General features: G+C 37.4%; 1 protein-coding gene across 1 annotated transcript in view; it reads right to left on the bottom strand.

Moving 5' to 3' along the window:
* Window positions 1-738: 738 nt before the first annotated feature.
* The window catches only part of LOC120780914 (synaptosomal-associated protein 25), a 62,047-nt gene continuing 44,349 nt past the window's right edge, over window positions 739-18,436 (bottom strand). Inside the window, exons 2-3 of the mRNA XM_040113145.1 lie at window positions 944-1,061; window positions 739-887 (exon numbers count right to left, since the gene is read on the bottom strand). Coding sequence (XP_039969079.1) covers window positions 755-887; window positions 944-1,035 — 225 coding nt within the window. The 5' untranslated portion in view covers window positions 1,036-1,061 and the 3' untranslated portion in view covers window positions 739-754. The remainder of the gene's footprint in view (window positions 888-943; window positions 1,062-18,436) is intronic.

Raw genomic sequence — 18,436 nt, forward strand, 5'->3', positions numbered from 1 at the left:
TCCTACTATAGTGGACATATTGAGACTAGGGGAAAGCCAGAATGATTGAATTAAATTAGATTAATTTAAATTAAAGAATACAAAAAAGTCTTCATTGTTTCCTTTTCCAATATGTTGATTGATTAATATGACTTTAAACTAAATTGAAGTTCGAAAACAGTTTGGGGGAGAGATTAGTTACTAGAGTTAACTCTTATCAGAGCATTAAGCCAGCAATAAGCATCAAGTACTTCAAATTACAGATATCTCAATTGACACTTGCTTTCCGGTTAGATATTAAAATTTAATTTAATTTATTTAAAGTTAAAAAAACGTATTAATATTCTCTTACAGAACTGATTTGCGCGATAGTATTTTTGACCCAAACTGTGATGATCGTTTCGTAAGTAAGTTTCGTTTATTTCATTTACAAAGTTTAAAAGTTTCAATTAAAAAGAGTTGCGGTTTAAGAAACCACAATGTAAATGGAATTGCAAGAACGGATGTATATGGCTGTATTTTTAATATAGTTAAGCAGTTCAACAAAATTTTTCTATACGGTTATCTTCATTGATAATGTTAGGAATATTCGATTATACGTTGGTTTTGCAACGAACACAGGCAAAATCAATCAAACATTAAATGTATACTTTGAATAGGCAAGCATAAATTAATATGCCAAAGTTCTGGCATAACAAAGAATTCTTTAGATAAATAAAGTTCTTAGTTTAAAAAAATTAAATGTGTAAATTTTGAATTATTTTCGTTTACATAACTACCTTCCTATATATCCCGCTTGGGCCATCATTCCATTTCTATCGTCCATAACTCTTTGAGGTTGATTGTTTACAACCTTTCCATCGTCATTGCCTTTCCATGTTCCATCATCTTCTTTAAATGATTGGCTCCTATTGTTTCAGTTAAAAAAGTGAAATTAGAGATATATCAATAAATAAAATCTTACTTATTGCAGGGAAGAACACAAATTCCGCAGCATTTTTCCATTCCACTCAAATTTTTTTCAGCTTCTCTCATATCAGCGTTTATTTGATCCATTCCTTCTTCAATCCTGTCCAATTGCTCTAAAAAAATATAATATTATATGTAAATATATTATGGTATAAAATATTGTTTTATTGTATAAAAAATTATAAATGTGGTGAGTTTCAATGGCACCTTATGAGTTGCTATATAAAACTAAAAACTGAAATCTGAAACAACGCTGCTGCCTTCGTGCTTCCGCTAGAGGTGTCCAATTTCTCCCATTGCATTGCATTGACATTTGCATGAAGCGACCAGCGAGGCATTTGCGGTCAGGTTTATCTCCTTCCCTTTAATATGAAGGCCGTCCTCGGACTTCCTCAATCTTTTAATAATAATATTTCGGGATGATTTGCATTTGGGTTCTTTAAATTTTGGATTAATTTTCAAAATATCTGACCGTCGTCTGTCACTTTTAACGGTTTTAAGTGGCTGGGACGCTTACTGCAATGCATTATTTCTCTTTATTCCTATTCTTAAGACTGTTTTCTTATAATAACATCTGCTGCTGATAAATACATACATATGTATGTATGTTAGATGTTCAAATTCGGAAAGTAATAGGATTAAGTCAATTTAAAAAAAATTATTTAATTTCAATCAAAAACTTTCAATATATAATCTTTCAGCGTCGATGCATTCGTCGTTTTTCAAAAATTGGGATTCACTTCAAATTTTCTTGACCCACTTCTACTCGCCACAATTTCTGGTCGTCAGTGAGCCCTTTCCAGACGATCTTCGCGCACACCTTGGGCATGTTCAAGTGCTCCGTCAATGTCGTGAACCACAGATTTTGATAAATTTAACAGCTGATCAATTACTGAATACTTAGTGGACAGTCTGAGCTCAAAACTTTGCGCACACTAGTCACATTGTCGGTATTTGTCGAAGTCGCAGGTCTCTTTACTTTCCGGGCAAACCCTGTATACCTATTTAATATTAGCTACTGATAGATATGGGGTGTGTTGTGTTTGTTGCATACGAAGATTTGTTAGTGCATTTGGGTGACAGCGATAAGGAATAAGTTCCTTAAATCTCCTCTGCGTTCAAATGAACTGTATCCAATTCAAAGCCGCTCGGCTTGAAGCCGTTATACTTCATATCATACACTTCCTAACATTTAACGTTTTTTTATATCTTGTTAGTTCTGGTAACATTCATATGCCTTTACTATTCCGTATATACATAATCTTAAGGTTACTATGAAGAGAATAGCAAAGCTTAATAAAATTGTAAAATATTTACCAAATTTTTCAAATGGAATAAGGAATCCGCAAAGGAATACTAATTAGAACCAAAAAAATCCCAATCGTCCAGAGCCAATGTACATACGTGGATCTTCTTCTTCTTCTTTGCTGGCGTAGAAACTGCTCAAAAACTCGTATCGTCGACTTATCAGATGTTGTCATGGTCCATGCCTCTGCACCATTTAGCAGAACGGGAATAACGAGTGACTTATGTATATAGTTTTGTTTTTGTTCGTCGAGAGAAGACTTTATTTCTCAATTGCCTATTTAGTCCGAGTTGCACCTGTTGGCAAGAGATACTCTGCTTTGGATTTCCAGACTGACGTTGTTGTTGGTGTTGATGCTGGTTCCAAAATAGACCAAATTATCTACGACTTCAAAGTTATGACTGTCTACAGTGACGTGGGTGCCTAGTCGCGAGTGCGAGGACTGTTTGTTTGATGATGATATCTCCTATTTCATTTTGCCCTCGTTCACTACCAGACCCATTTGCTCTGCTTCCTTATCCATTCTGCAGAAAGCAGAACTAACGGCGGAGTTGTTAAGGCCAATAATATCGCCATCAGTTGTGCACTCTTATAGAAGATAGTACCTTCCTTATTTAGTTCTGCTTTGCTGTTCTTCAGGCGGGTGATTGATATTTGAATTTTTTCATCGGGTTCGACTTCTCCTAGAGTTATGCTTTCTGTGCCATTCAGCAGGCTGAAGAAGTGTTCCGTGTACGTGGATCAATCAATTCAAATACTAATAATAACAGACCTATATAAGCAAACAAGCACAGGTCTGGGTAACAGATGTAAAAGGCAAACCAATTATCAACAAACAAATATACCAAAGAGGCAAAATGAAAGTGAACAAGTAAGCACACAGCCTCAACCAAAAGGTTATCAATTTCATAAATACGTCTTTTTATGTTAGTAGAACCATTAATGGTTCTTAGACTCTTCGTAATTACTAAAGTAATTGTGTAATTATAAATTCCTGTTAGTAAATAAGAATCGGTTGCCCTGTATCCATTAAAATTCAAATGATTTGTCAGGTTTTCGTATCTGTTTATAAATCAAAGTTTACCCTAAAAAATGGTTTTCACCAATGTTATTAATTTTTGGTATATTTGTTTGTTGATACTCGTAATTGGTTTGCCAATTGTATCTGTTACTTTAAGCATGTGCTTGGTTTGTTTGAATAGGCCTGCGGTTATTATTATTTCAATTTATTGATCCACGTCTATTGGTTATGGACGATTGGGATATTTTTGGTTTGTATTAGTATTCCTTTGCGGATACCTCAAAGTATTTTGAATTTTTGTTTTCGAGAATCAATTTAATGATTCTTTTTAGAGAAATGTAATACGAATTGTGATATCATTTGGTATGTTATAAAAAATATATGAAAATTCCATACAGCCTTACATAAAAAGCCGAAAATCTGGAGAAGTATTAATGATAGCGATTTTGCCATCAGATCTTTTTTGTAGCAAATAAAATTTCCTATTTGTCATTTACATGCCTACCGAATATGCCTAAAAACTGTTCAAGCCCAATAGTTGACTGTTGATCGACACTGTTAGTCAATATGTGATATACATATACATATAACTGAGGTTAAGGGATAATTCTTTTCTGATAATGGTACGTCTGTATGTTAAAAATGGGTTGAATCGGACCAATAATTCCCTTAGCCCCCATATATTTATTATAAAGATTTTCGGGGTGACTTTGTACGGCATATATATATCGGCCAATATGCGAGTTATCCCAATGAAAATAACAGAGCATGTTTTCCTCATAATAGTGTACCTTTGTGCCTAAAATAGCCTAGCCCATATATAACTTTACTCTATATTCCCTGGCTTTGATTCTTGCAAGTTGCAAGAGTATGAAATGTTCGGTTGTACACGAACTGAGCCCTTCTTACTTGTTTTATTGTGCTTTCAATGAAGTGGAAAAAAGATTCAGCAAATTTGTTTTTTTTTTTAATATTTGACAATTTTTAGCAAGACTCTAAGTAAACGGTGAGTTCTTTTATGTCAGCGAACGTCTCATCTAAAACATTTGAAAATAGATGGCTCCTGCAATAGGCTTATGTTCTGATGTAATCTTTAATCTTATTATGTCCCCTGTCAGTAATGTATTTAATTTGGTCCATATTCTGAACAACATATTCCTTAAAAAGACTGTCAAGCTTCTTAATAAAATTCTCACCCATAGACCTCACATAATAGAGATGTAGATGTAGCTTAAGCTTCATCCCTACTTACAAAGATATTTAATACATACATCCATCTAGAAGACAAAACTATGCGCCGTCGAAAATGACCGACAGTCTTCAATAATCCATGATATAAACTTTTCAATGGATTCATCTTTGTCTGAAGCTGTGTTATGATTCTTAATTTTTTTTTGAAGCAGGGTGACGAACTAGTTTAGACGTCTGACCATTTCAGTAGTTTAATACTTTGAAGCAAATCCGGCAGTAAACAAAACCTCCCAGTACAGTTTCGTCCAGCTATATGATTTCTGACATAACATTTTATACAAAACTTCGGCCTTTGTGTCTGTCAGACAATGTTTACTTGACATTGCCAATGTTCTCACAAACAGAATTTTCTTTGATTGTGAATTTAAAAATAAAATAAAATAAAACAAAGTAAAATAATATAAAATAAAAATAAAATTAAATGAAATGGGATAAAATAAAATAAAATAAAATAAAGTTAATAAAAACTCACTGATTGGTTCTCATCACTTCTGAAATTCAAGTATCGCGAACAGCATATTAGACTTGAACTCGACCCTTAGCCCTTAACCATAGTTAAAAGTGTAATTTAAACAATTTCTGAATGCCTAGTCGAGTTTGCACGAACATTATGTATGTATTTGCTACAGCTCTCTAATAATATATAAATGTCAAGGTAACATTATATACCAAATTTTCTCTATATCGGTCGAGTAGGTTTAAGATATGGCTTTTCACCGAAATTCGGGCAGTGCGACACCGATCGTCCATTTTTCAATAAAGGGGTATTGTATCATCCGACGTGTAAAATTTAATACCACTGGAGTAATAATTTTTCTATCGCGCTCTTAGTAGTTTTCAATTATAGCAATTACCCGCCTGAAGAACAACAAAGCGGCGGAGGCCGATGGATTGCCGGCCGAGCTATTCAAACACGGCGGCGAAGAACTGATAGAGAGCATTCATCAGTTTCTTTGTAAAATATGGTTGGACGAAAGCATGCCCAACGATTGGAACTTAAGTGTGCTATGCCTAATCCATAAAAAAGGAGACCCCGCAATCTGCCCCAACTACCGTGGGATAAGCCTCCTCAACATCGCATATAAGGTTCTCTCGAGCGTATTGTGTGAAAGATTAAAGCCCACCGTCAACAAACTGATTGGACCTTATCAGTACGGCTTTAGATCTGGCAAATCAGCAACCCACCAGATATTCACCATACTCCAAATCTTGGAAAAGACCCGTAAAAGGAGAATCGACACACACCATCTCTTCGTCGATTTCAAAGCTGCTTTCGACAGCACGAAAAGGAGCTGCCTTTATGCAGCGATTTTTGAATTTGGTATCCCCGCAAAACTAATACGGCTGTGTAAACTGACGTTGAGCAACACGAAAGGCCCGACTCCCTATCGTGCGACTTCTTCAACCTGCTGCTGGAGAAAATAATTCGAGCTGCAGAACTTAATCGAACAGGTACAATCTTTTATAAGAGTGTACAGCTGCAGGCGTATGCCGATGATATTGATATCCTCGGCCTCAACACCCCCGCCGTTAGTTCTGCTTTCTGCAGACTGGACAAGGAAGCAATGCAAATGGGTCTGGCAGTGAACGAGGACAAGACGAAATATCTCCTGTCATCAAACAAACAGTTGTCGCACTCGCGACGTGGCACTCACGTCACTGTTGACAGTCATAACTTTGAAGTTGTAGATAATTTCGTCTATCTTGGAACCAGCGTAAACACCACCAACAATGTCAGCCTGGAAATGCAACGCAGGTTTGCTCTTGCCAACAGGTGCTACTTCGGACTGAGTAGGCAATTGAAAAGTAAAGTCCTCTCGCGACGAACAAAAGCCAAACTCCTTCTAGCGAAAAGAAGAAACGACTGGCGCGCAGTTGTCAACTCGGCTATAATCGCGTAAGCGGTGTCTACGCCAATTAAGAAGAAGAAGTAGTTTTCAAGGAGTGGGCGGGATTATCACCGATTTTATCTTTTTTTACAGTGTCAGTTGTGGGGCTTAGGACTTCGATCTGAGCGGATTTGGATATTCTTCCTTAAGTGATTTTTAAGATATGTACAATTGTTTTGTTCACCTAACGGTTGTATGTATCACCTAAAACTAAACATGATAGAAATAAGGTTATACGTATATAAATGATAAGGATGAGGAGAAAAATTGAAATACGGCAGACTGTCTGTTGGTACCTTCAGTAAAAATTGAGGTATCTTGATGAAACTTGGCATGCGAGTTCCTTAGTACAAACAAAATTACAAGTTCGTAAATGGGCGTAATTTGACTACTACTATGGCGATTGTGCTACGCACTTGTTGATGAAATCTCATATCTCGCGACCCGACCAACCGATTTCGACTGAATCCTTATCCCTATAATACAGAGTGAAAATGAGCGAAATCGGACTACACCCTCGCCTTCTTCCCAAATAACATAATTAAAATCCACTTGATTCTTTCACTATCCAGCACACAAATCGAGAAGTATCACATCCAACCAAAACTGATCAAGCCCATAAAAACCGAATATGTACACCGATATATCTCCATATTTTTATTACCAGGATTTTCGAACACCCGACTGTCCTTGCTCCATGTGGTTGGTGATTGCATTTGAGGTACATTTATTTTTTTAGGATGTGGCATGATAATAGTTTATAGATAAAATTCCCATATAGTACGCATCATGATTTTCCTGTCTTTTAACAAAATTTATGCCGAATATGTCGTCAGTGTATGTGGCATATATATATGTAAAACGTCGTATATATATATATATATATATATAATTGCTAAGTTTCCGATCCTCTGGCTGACGTTTTACACCTTAAGTTATTTCCACAACTTTGAATCTTGCAAGTGGCAAGAGTATAAAATGTTCGTCACCTTTCTTCCTTTTTATATCTTAATTTGGAGGTTCATTATAGATTTTCATTTAAAAGCGTTTTGTGAGCGTTGTGTGGGCCGATAACGCCCATCTGCGAACTCGAGTTTTTTTATTAAGATATTTTTATACTCTCGCAACAAAGTTGATAAGGAGAGTATTATAGTTTTGTTCACATAACGGTTGTTTGTAAGTCCTAAAACTAAAGGAGTCAGATATAGGGTTATATATACCAAAGTGATCAGGGTGACGAGTAGAGTTGAAATCCGGATCTCTGTCTGTCCGTCCGTCCGACTGTCCGTCCGTGCAAGCTGTAACTTGAGTAACAATTGAGAAATCATGATGAAACTTGCTACACGTATTTCTTGGCTCCATAAGAAGGTTAAGTTCGAAGATGGGCAAAATCGGCCAACTGCCACGCCCACAAATGGCGAAAACCGAAAACTTATAAAGTGTCACAACTAAGCCATAAATAAAGATATTAAAGTGAAATTTGGAATTGGTTTTTTTGGAAAAGTGGGCGTGGCCCCATCCCCCACTAAGTTTTTTGTACATATCTCGGAAACTACTATAGCTATGTCAACCAAACTCTTTAGAGTCGTTTCCTTCAGACATTTCCATATACAGTTTAAAAATGGAAGAAATCGGATAATAACCACGCCCACCTCCCATACAAAGGTTATGTTGAAAATCACTTAAAGTTCGTTAACCGACGAACAAAAAAAGTCAAAAACACTAAATTTTACGGAAGAAATGGCAGAAGGGAGCTGCATCTACGCTTTTTTTAAAAATTGAAAATGGGGGTGGCGTCGCCCACTTATGGACCAGAAACCATATCTCAGGAACTACTCCACCGATTTCAATGAAATTCGGTATATAATATTTTCTGAACACCTTGATGACATGTACAAAATATGGGTGAAATCGGTTCACAACCACGCCTTCTTCCAATACAACGCTATTTTGAATTCCATCTGATGCCTTCTCTGTATAATACACTCAATCCTTTTTTTTACGCGATTTTTGGTTCTGCCACTAATCGCGTAAAAAAAAATCGCGTAAAAATGGTTAGTTTTCCAATATTAACTAACGAATTGGTTCCGAATATAAAAAATATCGCATATAACAAAATATACGCGCAAAAAAACATTACAATAAATTTCAAATTTCAGACTTATGATTTATTCATTCATAACAACATAAAAAATACAAAACAAAAACCATATATAAAGGAGAAGAAAATAGAAAATAGGTAGATTTATTGAAAAAACCATTGAATGCTGTTTAATCACTGTCATTATCCGTAGTGTAAATTATTCTTAGCCGCTTATATTGATGGCCGGCACTGATATCACTAGAATTTGTACCAGGATCAATAGTAAGAACTATGGATTGATGTTCTGATTGACTTAGCATCTTCGACTGAGTTTGCACCATAAATTCAGTTAATTTTGTTTGAATGCTTCTCTTTGGACCCAATAAATTCCGATGTACATAGTTCTTTATATCTTAACATGCAGAGACTCAATTCTTTTTGAAAAATTCGTGCACGTTCGACATCAGTATCATTTGCTACAAAATAATTTTTCAATTCTGCTGCAAGTTTAAGACCAAGCGAAAAACGAAAAAGAGCAATCGCGTTAAAGTGAGAAATTCGCGTAAAAAAAGGAATTTGCGCTGCAAAAATAACCGCGTTAAAGTGAAATAGCGTAAAAAGAGATCGCGTAAAAAAAGGACTGAGTGTATATACATTAGGAACCAATGATGATAGCGCAATAAAACTTTACACAAATACGGTATTTGAAAAATATGTAAATGACGGATAATGAAATCTCGATTATCACTTTATCATGCGAGAGTACAAAATGTTCGGTGGCACCCGAACTTAGCCCTTCCTTACTTGTTACTCATGTTATCGCTAACACAAACTGACGGACGGACAGACAGACATTAACTCAGAATTCAACTCATCTTGTATTGCAACATTTTGCTATAGAGTATACAGGGTCCGACATTCGAAGTGTAACCAATTAAAAAAACCATAAATTCGGTTTGGAAAATTATTTTTATTTATTTTAAAGTACAAAATGTGTGATCATAAATTGAGGACCAATTCACTTTTGCTCGATATGACCGTCTTTTGCCTTAACTTTGGCCTTGAAACGGTCAAAAAACGAATCGCAAGCTGCCCGAATGTAACTTGCCGGTATTTTAGTCCACTCACGGACAATGGCTTTCTACAGCATCTCGAGACTGGTGTATTTTTTACTTCGGACTTTTCTCTCCAAAATAGCCCTGAGAAAATAATCCATTGGATTCGCATCTGGTGAATTCGAGAGCCATTGTGTGGCCGTAATGAAGTTCGGAACGTTGTTTTTCAGCCATTCTTGGTTCACTCGCGCTTTGTGAGACGGTGCTGAGTCTTGTTGAAACATCCATGGTTTGCGACTGAAATGTTTGCTTGCCCACGGCTTCAAAGGATCCTCCGGAACACTTTCCCGATAATATGTCCCATTTACTTTGACGCCAGACTCGATGAAAATAATTGGAGAGCGCCCATCTGCGGTGACAGCGGCCCAAACCATTATTTGTGGCGGGTGCTGCCTCCTGGAGGCCAACCGATAACTTAGATTCTCGTATGAACGGTCGGTCAATTAAACCCTATAGTTTTGAGAGTTTAGGAATTGCTCAATTGGAAAACACAATGTTCAGAATTTGACCGATTTCGGCCAAGCGAAGCAACTGCTTCGCTCTCTCAAGTCTTACTTGTTGCTGCTTCGGTGTGAGATCATGGGCCTTTTGGGACTTGTAAGGCTTGACCTTGAGTGGAGAGATTTACGAAAAAAGTCGCGGTATTTTCCAAAGCGCAATCTCTGCAGCGGCTCCCTTTTGGTATGGGCGCAAATTCTAAGACAATAGCGTTGGCATTCCCTTCTCAAAAAATGAATAGTTCCGAGTACCAGAAATTATTAGAAGCAAATCTGCTATCTCAGAAGTCGCGAAAGTATTTTATCTACATTAGGGGGATTCTCTTGCTCTTGCAAGATTGCACGACTACACAAATTGCAAAAATACTATACCGAAATATGCAAGGCCATGAGGGCACCCATTGCAGAATCTAGTGATATATGAACAACTGATTCGTCAAATTGAATGAAATTGAATGACTATTGTGCTGTAACAAATCTTTATAATTTAAACAGAAATTATAAAATCTATATAAAACGTAACTTTTTCAATAATTGAAAGGCGAAATACGTCTATATGTTAAATGACAGCTAAAACAGGGTTGCAATAATTTTTGTACGCGTCTTTGCATGAAAATAAACATGGGTTTTGGTCTGACATATTATATTTCACAGCCATTGCAAATAATTTCCTGCGTGTGTTTGTTGTTGTGCCGTTGCACCAAGTGGAAAATTCTGCAATTCGTGCACCGTGCATAGGTTTTCCAAGAACAAGAGAATACCCCTATTGTTTTATAAAAACACTGAGAGGCGCTGCATTGGATGTGATAAAACGAAAACCACCACCAAATTGGATGACTTATAGACGAGTTCAGCGAGCAGTTCCGAAACTAATTTTAGAAATAAGTAATATCAAATTCAAGAATAATTATTTTGCGAAGAACTTAATTCAGAAGTTTGTAGAGTAAAAGACGTTATTATATTCGGGTGCAACAGAAAATTTTATACTCTCTCAAAGCCAGGGAAATAATTTACGGTGTAAAACTAATCATATAGAGTAAAGTCAGCCGAATGTTCGACAATCCGGATATTAGTTGTATAGGGGCTTAACCAAGTTTTAGCTCAAATATATCTATTTTAGGCACAAAGATACACAAGTAAAACACTCTCCCCAATTTTCATTTGGACAACACACAAATTATGGGCCGAAATTCGAAAATCTTTATATTAGGTATATCGGTGCCCAGGTGCTCGAACAGCTTTTATTGTATTCAAATAATTTTTAGTCATAAGACGACACACTAAATACATTTTTGGGGCAAAGTTTTATTCCGTTATATTTATTATTTTTTGATTTATGTACGAATCAAGTGAAATTCATAGTTGTGCTATATGGGAAGTACAAGTGATTATTGTCCGATTTCGTTCATTTTCACAACGTGGTATAGGAACTAAAAAAGTACCAAATACCACGTACCAAATTTTGTCAAAATCGGTCTGTCGGGTCCCGAGATATAAGATTTCACCAAAAAGTGGGCGGTGCCACTCCCATCGTATAATTTTCACACCGGCTTCCATAAAGCTTTCTTATATCAGCAAGGAGGCAAAATTTAATGTGTCTGGCGTAATTAGGTATTGATTTGTTGCGCTTTTAGTAGTTTTTAACAATACCGTTATACATGTATGTGGAGTAAGCGAGGTTACCTTCCGATTTTATCCATTTTCACACTGTCGGTAGAAGTTCTTACAGATTTATACTCAGCAAATTTTGTTGTTGTAGCTTAAGTGGCTTAGGAGGTATGTATGTATATTAAACTTGTTAAAAGGCGGGGCCACGCCCATTCTTAGCAGCTTCGGAAGACTCCCCATAATTAATTTAAAGTTTAATAAAATTTTTTTTAAATGTTTAGTCGACACTGGTTCATCAGTTAGTTGAATAATGCTTGGAATATTCATGTCTGTTCCGCCAATAATATTAACAACAGCGATAGGAAAAGTTTGTCTGAATTTTCAGCGACGAACGTATGAAGAAGTGAAATTTTTTCGCTTATAATTTTTGAAAAACATTCTTCAACTACTTAAAACTTAAGTTGACCTGGGAAATAGTATGATACATTTTAATGGTGTTCGGCATAAGTTTTTCAAGAAAAAATCAAATTCTGAAAATTTTGACAATTGCCTTCAAGAATTAAATATGAACGAAAATCATAACATTAGTGATGGTAAATTTAGACTTCAACATTTAAGCTCAGAAGAGTTAAATATATTCGAAAAACTTTTCAAAAAATTTTAAAATATATTAATATAGTGTCTCCTAACTCACTTTTAAATAATAAATTAAACATAAAATCAAAATTGTTCATGAAAATCCAATCTACGTAAAATTGTATAGATATCCTGAAAATTATAAATAATAAGTAAACAAGCAAATGAAAGTAATGCTTTACAATCAAAGTATTTCCCACAATGATTTCCTATACTCAGCACCAATTTGGGGGGTAGCAAAGAAGTCAGATACTTCAGGTTATGAAATGAGAAATGGACAATTGTTGTTAATTTTCGCAAGCTAAATAGTATTCCTATCGATGACAGCTATTCTATTCCAAACATGGATGAATTCATCTCAACAATAGATGGGTATTCGAAGAAGTCTTTTGTTAATACCACATACATTGATGACTCGGCAAAAACTGGGAGAGTTTGGCAGGGAAGTTTTGACGCATCCACCATACCTTGCACCATTGGACTACCATTTGTTACAGTCAATTCTGAACATGAATGCTAAGTTCTTTAGTCATGGCTGCTTATGTGACGGTGCAGGTCATTCTTTTCCATAATTTCACCGACTTTTTCAACGATAGGTCGACTAGAGCGAAGTTCTTCATTCAGCGAGCGAACTGATACAGAATATTCTCCGCAAACTTCACAAATTTCATAAGTGGCTTGCGTGGAATTCCTCCCTTTTTTATACAAATATTTCAAAATACATACAAAATAATGCGAATTTCTTCATTATTTTCACTTTTTTGGTTAAATGGAGCTTAAATTTAACGTTTCCAACACTACATAATTATACTAACACAATGTGATTGGTAGCACTGGAGATATACGACTACAACATCTCTTGACAAAATACAAAGACTTTTTGACTACACAATGTACTGAAAATACCTAATTTATGAACTCCGCTTCGCGCTCTTTTCTTACCGAAAGTGTACACAATCACATTTACACATATTTATATGTAACAGAAGATCAAAATCTTATTCTTCTTTATGGGCGTAGACACCGCTTACGCGATTATAGCCGAGTTAACACTAGCGCGCCAGTCGTTTCTTCTTTTCGCTACGTGGCGCCGATTGGATATTCCAAGCGAAGCCAGGTCTTTCTCCACTTGGTCTTTCCAACGGAGTGGAGGTCTTCCTCTTCCTCTACATCCCCCGGCGGGTACTGCATCCAATACTTTCAGAGCTGGAGTGTTTTCATCCATTCGGACGACATCACCTAGCCAGCGCAACCGCTGTCTTTTAATTCGCTGAACTATGTCAATGTCGTCGTATATCTCGTACAGCTCATCGTTCCATCGAATGCGATATTCACCGTGACCAAAGCGCAAAGAACCATAAATCTTTCGCACAACTTTTCTTTCGAAAACTCGCAAAGTCGACTCATAAGTTGTTGTCATCGCTAGGCCTCTGCAGGACGGGAACTATGAGAGACCTATAGAATTTGGCTTTTGTTCGTCGAGAGAGGACTTTGCTTCTCAATTGCCTACTCAGTCCGAAGCAGCACCTGTTGGCAAGAGTTATCCTGCGTTGGATTTCTAGGCTGACATTGTTGGTAGTGTTTACGCTGGTTCCAAGGTAGACAAAATTATCTACGACTTCAAAGTTATGACTGTCAACAGTGGCGTGAGAGCCAAGTCGCGAGTGCGACGACTGTTTGTTTGATGACAGGAGATATTTCGTCTTGTCCTCGTTCACTTCCAGACCCATTTGCATTGCTTCCTTGTCCAGTCTGCAGAAAGCAGAACTAACGGCGCGGGTATTGAGGCCGATGTTATCAATATCCTCGGCATACGCCAGCAGCTGTACACTCTTATAAAAGATTGTATCTGCTCGATTAAGTTCTGCAGCTTGAATTATTTTCTCCAGCAGCAGGTTGAAGAAGTCACACGATAGAGAGTCGCCTTGTCTGAAACCTCATTTGGTATCGAACGGACCGGAGAGGTCCTTCCCGATCCTGACGGAGCTTTTCGTGTTGGTCAACGTCAGTTTACACAGCCGTATTAGTTTTGCGGGAATACCAATTTCAAAAATCGCGACATGAAGGCAGCTCCTTTTCGTGCTGTCGAAAGCAGCTTTGAAATCGAGGAAGAGGTGGTGTGTGTCGATTCTCCTTTCACGAGTCTTTTCCAGGATTTGGCGTATGGTGAATATCTGGTCGGTTGTTGATTTGCCAGGTCTAAAGCCACACTGTTAAGGTCCAACCAGTTTGTTGACGGTGGGCTTTAATCTTTCACACAATACGCACGATAGAACCTTATACGCCATGTTGAGGAGGCTTATCCCACGGTAGTTGGACCAGATTGTGGGGTCTCCCTTTTTATGGATTGGGCATAGCTCACGCACAATTCCATTCGTTGGGCATGCTTTTGTCTAACCATATTTTACAAAGAAGCGGATGCATGCTCCTTATCAGCTCTTCGCCTCTGTGTTTGAATAGCTCGGCCGGCAATCCATCGGCCCCCGCCGCTTTGTTGTTCTTCAGGCGGGTAATTGCTATTGGAACTTCTTCATGGTCGGGTAATGGAATACCATTTGTTCGCTTAGGGAATCGGGTTCACCTTCAATGCCATTCAGCAGGCAGGAGAAGTGTTCCCTCCATAATTTAAGTATGCTCTGGGCATCGGTGACTAGATTACCTTTGGGGTTTCTACAAGAGTATGCTCCTGTCTTGAAACCAAGCCGCCGCATTGTTTCATTGAATTTTAGAGCATTTCTCTTTCTGTCTGCAAATGCGTCTCGCTTCCCTCTTCAACCCTCGGTATCTATCCCATCCCGCACGTGTTTGGGTCGATCGTAACGTTGCGAGATAGGCAGTCTGTTTTCTCTCCGCTGCGACACGGCACTCCTCGTCGTACCAGCTGTTCTTTTGCATTTTCCGAAAACCAATGGTTTCGATTGCATCTGTACGTAAGGAGTTGAAATGCCGTCCAACAGTTCCCTTATGCCGAGTTGTTGAGGAGTGCTCTCAGAGAGAGCCGAGTAGAAAATCGTTCGGCTGTCTATTGTGATTGCAGCTTCTCGACGTCGAACCTTCGTTGTGTTTTTTGACGTGCGTTTTTTGCTGCACAGAGTCGGGTGCGAATCTTGGCTGCAACAAGATAGTGGTCCGAGTCGATGTTAGGAGCTCGGAGCGTACGCACGTCTAGAACACTGGAGACGTGTCTTTTGTCTATCACAACACAATGATAGTACTCGGCGACGGAGTCTCTCTCCCACCACGAATCCCACACCAAACTTGCGCTACTTTATATGGCCACTCTAGTAAATCCCACAAAGACCTACTCGTCTCAGTCCTTGTCCCCTCCATCGCATTTCTTGGACGGCGGTGATGTCAGCCTTTATTTTCGTGAGAACATCAGCCAGCTGGGCAGCGGCACCTTCCCAATTAAGGGTCCGGACATTCCAGGTGCATGCCCTGATATCGTAGTCCTTATTTCGTTTGCCATGGTCGTCATCAAAAGGGGGTTCTCTCATCCGAGGATTGTTGTTCCTTTTCTTTGGGGGTGTTTTTTACGTGGCGTGGCTTCCAAACCCAGCGCACAACCCTGCGGAGGGGATGTTTTGCCTTCTGACTTTAGCTCGCCTTCAAACGGATGTTCTTAGGCTATATTTGGTCAAAGACCGGAAGTCGTGATCTGCTTGAGTCATATGTAAAAGAATCGTATCTGGCCACTCCCAAGTGAATGGCGATCAGAGAACTTTCCTCACTTGCGTGAACTTCTACACATGACTCCATCCTCCAAGTGATGGTACTTTTTTCAATAGTCTTTTTTTGACAGATCACGCGAGAGTCATGTCAATCTGTCATGTTAAATTTGTACAGTATTGCTTAGCATTTCATTATGGAAAGACTTACGCTTGAACGACGTCAAATAGTTCAACTGTATTATGAAAATTCACGTTCTGTTAAGAATGTGTTTCCCGCGCTTCGCTAACTTATACTCAACATATTGAACAGGTTGTTCAACAAATTTTGTCGTTCGATAAGAAAAACACAATTTTATGATTCGAAAATAAAATAATATAAAATACACTTTATTATTCAATATAATTTCTCGAACGAGTCACTGAAAATTGGACTCAAAGAATAGACCATTTGAAAGAGATAATCATCAAAAAGTATATTACAAATATGTCTTTTCGAATGATAATAAACATTTCCAATTAAAGTTGAACTTTCTGCGTTTTTTCTTTAAAAAGTAGGAAGCCTTGAAAGGGATCCCCCTTTAGTAAGTACAAATGTACATACGTCATAGAACTGCCTGTCAGTTGTTCCCTATCTTGGTTTTGAGAAAAAGAAATGTTATCGCAAAATTTCACAAAACAAAACGAATGCGTATATAGGATTTATTGAAATAATAATGTATTAAAAAATTGTTATAAACAAGAAAAAATGTTAACTTCAATTGCACCCTTACAAATACACAAGATTAGTTAGAAAAACTTGAATCCGATCATTCAGTTTTTATAGCAGTTGTATGTTATAGTTATACGATTTCAACAGTTCGAAGAAACAAAAGCAATAATTACTGATCAATTAAAGCAATTGCACAGACAGATGAGCTACCACGAATATAAACTCAAGAAGCAAGTTCAGGCATCCCCTCTGTGGCACAGAAATGTTGTACTTCGTGGTAGTTATGAGAAATGACCGACATGTTAACAGCCGTTTAAATTTAATGTGACAAAAATACCCGAAAATTTTATATATAACAACTAATATTTAATAATTCATCAGTATTTATTTTGTCACCTTAAAGGTAATCCCCACCAGATGTAACACACTTATGATAACGATTTTTCTAGTCCTCTAAATACTTTTTATTAGCATTTTTTGGGAAGGCCTTTAGCTCTTTCAACGATTTAAGCTCTATCTCTTCGAATGACTGAAAACAGATTTCACGGAGCGGCCATTTCAGTTTTGGGAACAAAACAAAATAGCACTGAACCGAATCTGTTGAATACGTTGGTTGATAGATGGTATTCATTGCGTTTTTGGCTTTAAATTTGGTCATTGTGTAAAATCCATGAACTGTTCTTCCATAATTCCGGCCGTTTTGAACGGATGTTCTCACGAAAACGCCTCAATACGGCCAAAAAGCACTTCTTATTGACCGTCTGTCCCTTCGGAACAAATTCATGATATACCCACCCACGAATATCGAAAAAATCAATGAACATTATATGGATTTTTGAGCGGCCTTGGTGTGGTTATTTTGGTTTCGACTCGTTTTGTTCCTCCATTCCGGTTGATATATTGCATGTTTCATACTTTAAATATCCACAAAAACCATTAGAACGAACTCGCGAGTGATGTCGAGCTCTCTTGCCATTTCTTTTATAGCTCTCTGACGATTTTGAAGCACCATATTTTTAACTTTTTTGATATTTTTATGAGTTGAAGAGGTCGAAGGTCGTCCAAAAGGAAGTATGTCTTCAACGATCTCTCGACCGTTTTTGAAGGCCTTGCACTACTCGTAGGCCACAAACAAACTGCTTGACAGATCGCATTCATATTTGGCATAGTAATTAAGGACACTCTTACCATTAACAATTTCCGGGTGCTTTTTTTTCACAATGTAAACCATCCAAAATAATCACAAGCAGTAAAATTTTTCACATCTTTCCAAATTCAGAAGGAAACATGTGAAGCATTTATCAAACTTCAATCCATTGTTTCTATTTGTTTGTCGGATTTATCGACAGAAAACATTCCAACTGACATTGGGATCCTATAATGCACCGCAGCATTACTAAAAAAATCGTTAATTTTGGGGGAGAAATCGCTCTTTTTTTTCAATATTATTTTATTTATTGGAGCATTAGCCAAAGGCTTTGGGTGATCTCGGAGTTTAGATATATGTATATTTAATTCTGCTATCTTCTACTTCTTTCTTTACCATAGGAATACCAAGGTCTTTATGGATAACTTCGTTAAGCATGTACATGGCGCACACGTAATTGTTCGAAGCATTTTCGATTGGAACCTTTGTATTATATCAATATTAGTTGAATGCCATAAATCCAAATCGACTTTCTGACCGCATTATATAAAGCAC

This window comes from Bactrocera tryoni, unplaced genomic scaffold (genome assembly GCF_016617805.1).
Source record: "Bactrocera tryoni isolate S06 unplaced genomic scaffold, CSIRO_BtryS06_freeze2 scaffold_25, whole genome shotgun sequence".
In the NCBI taxonomy this organism is placed as follows: domain Eukaryota; kingdom Metazoa; phylum Arthropoda; class Insecta; order Diptera; family Tephritidae; genus Bactrocera; species Bactrocera tryoni.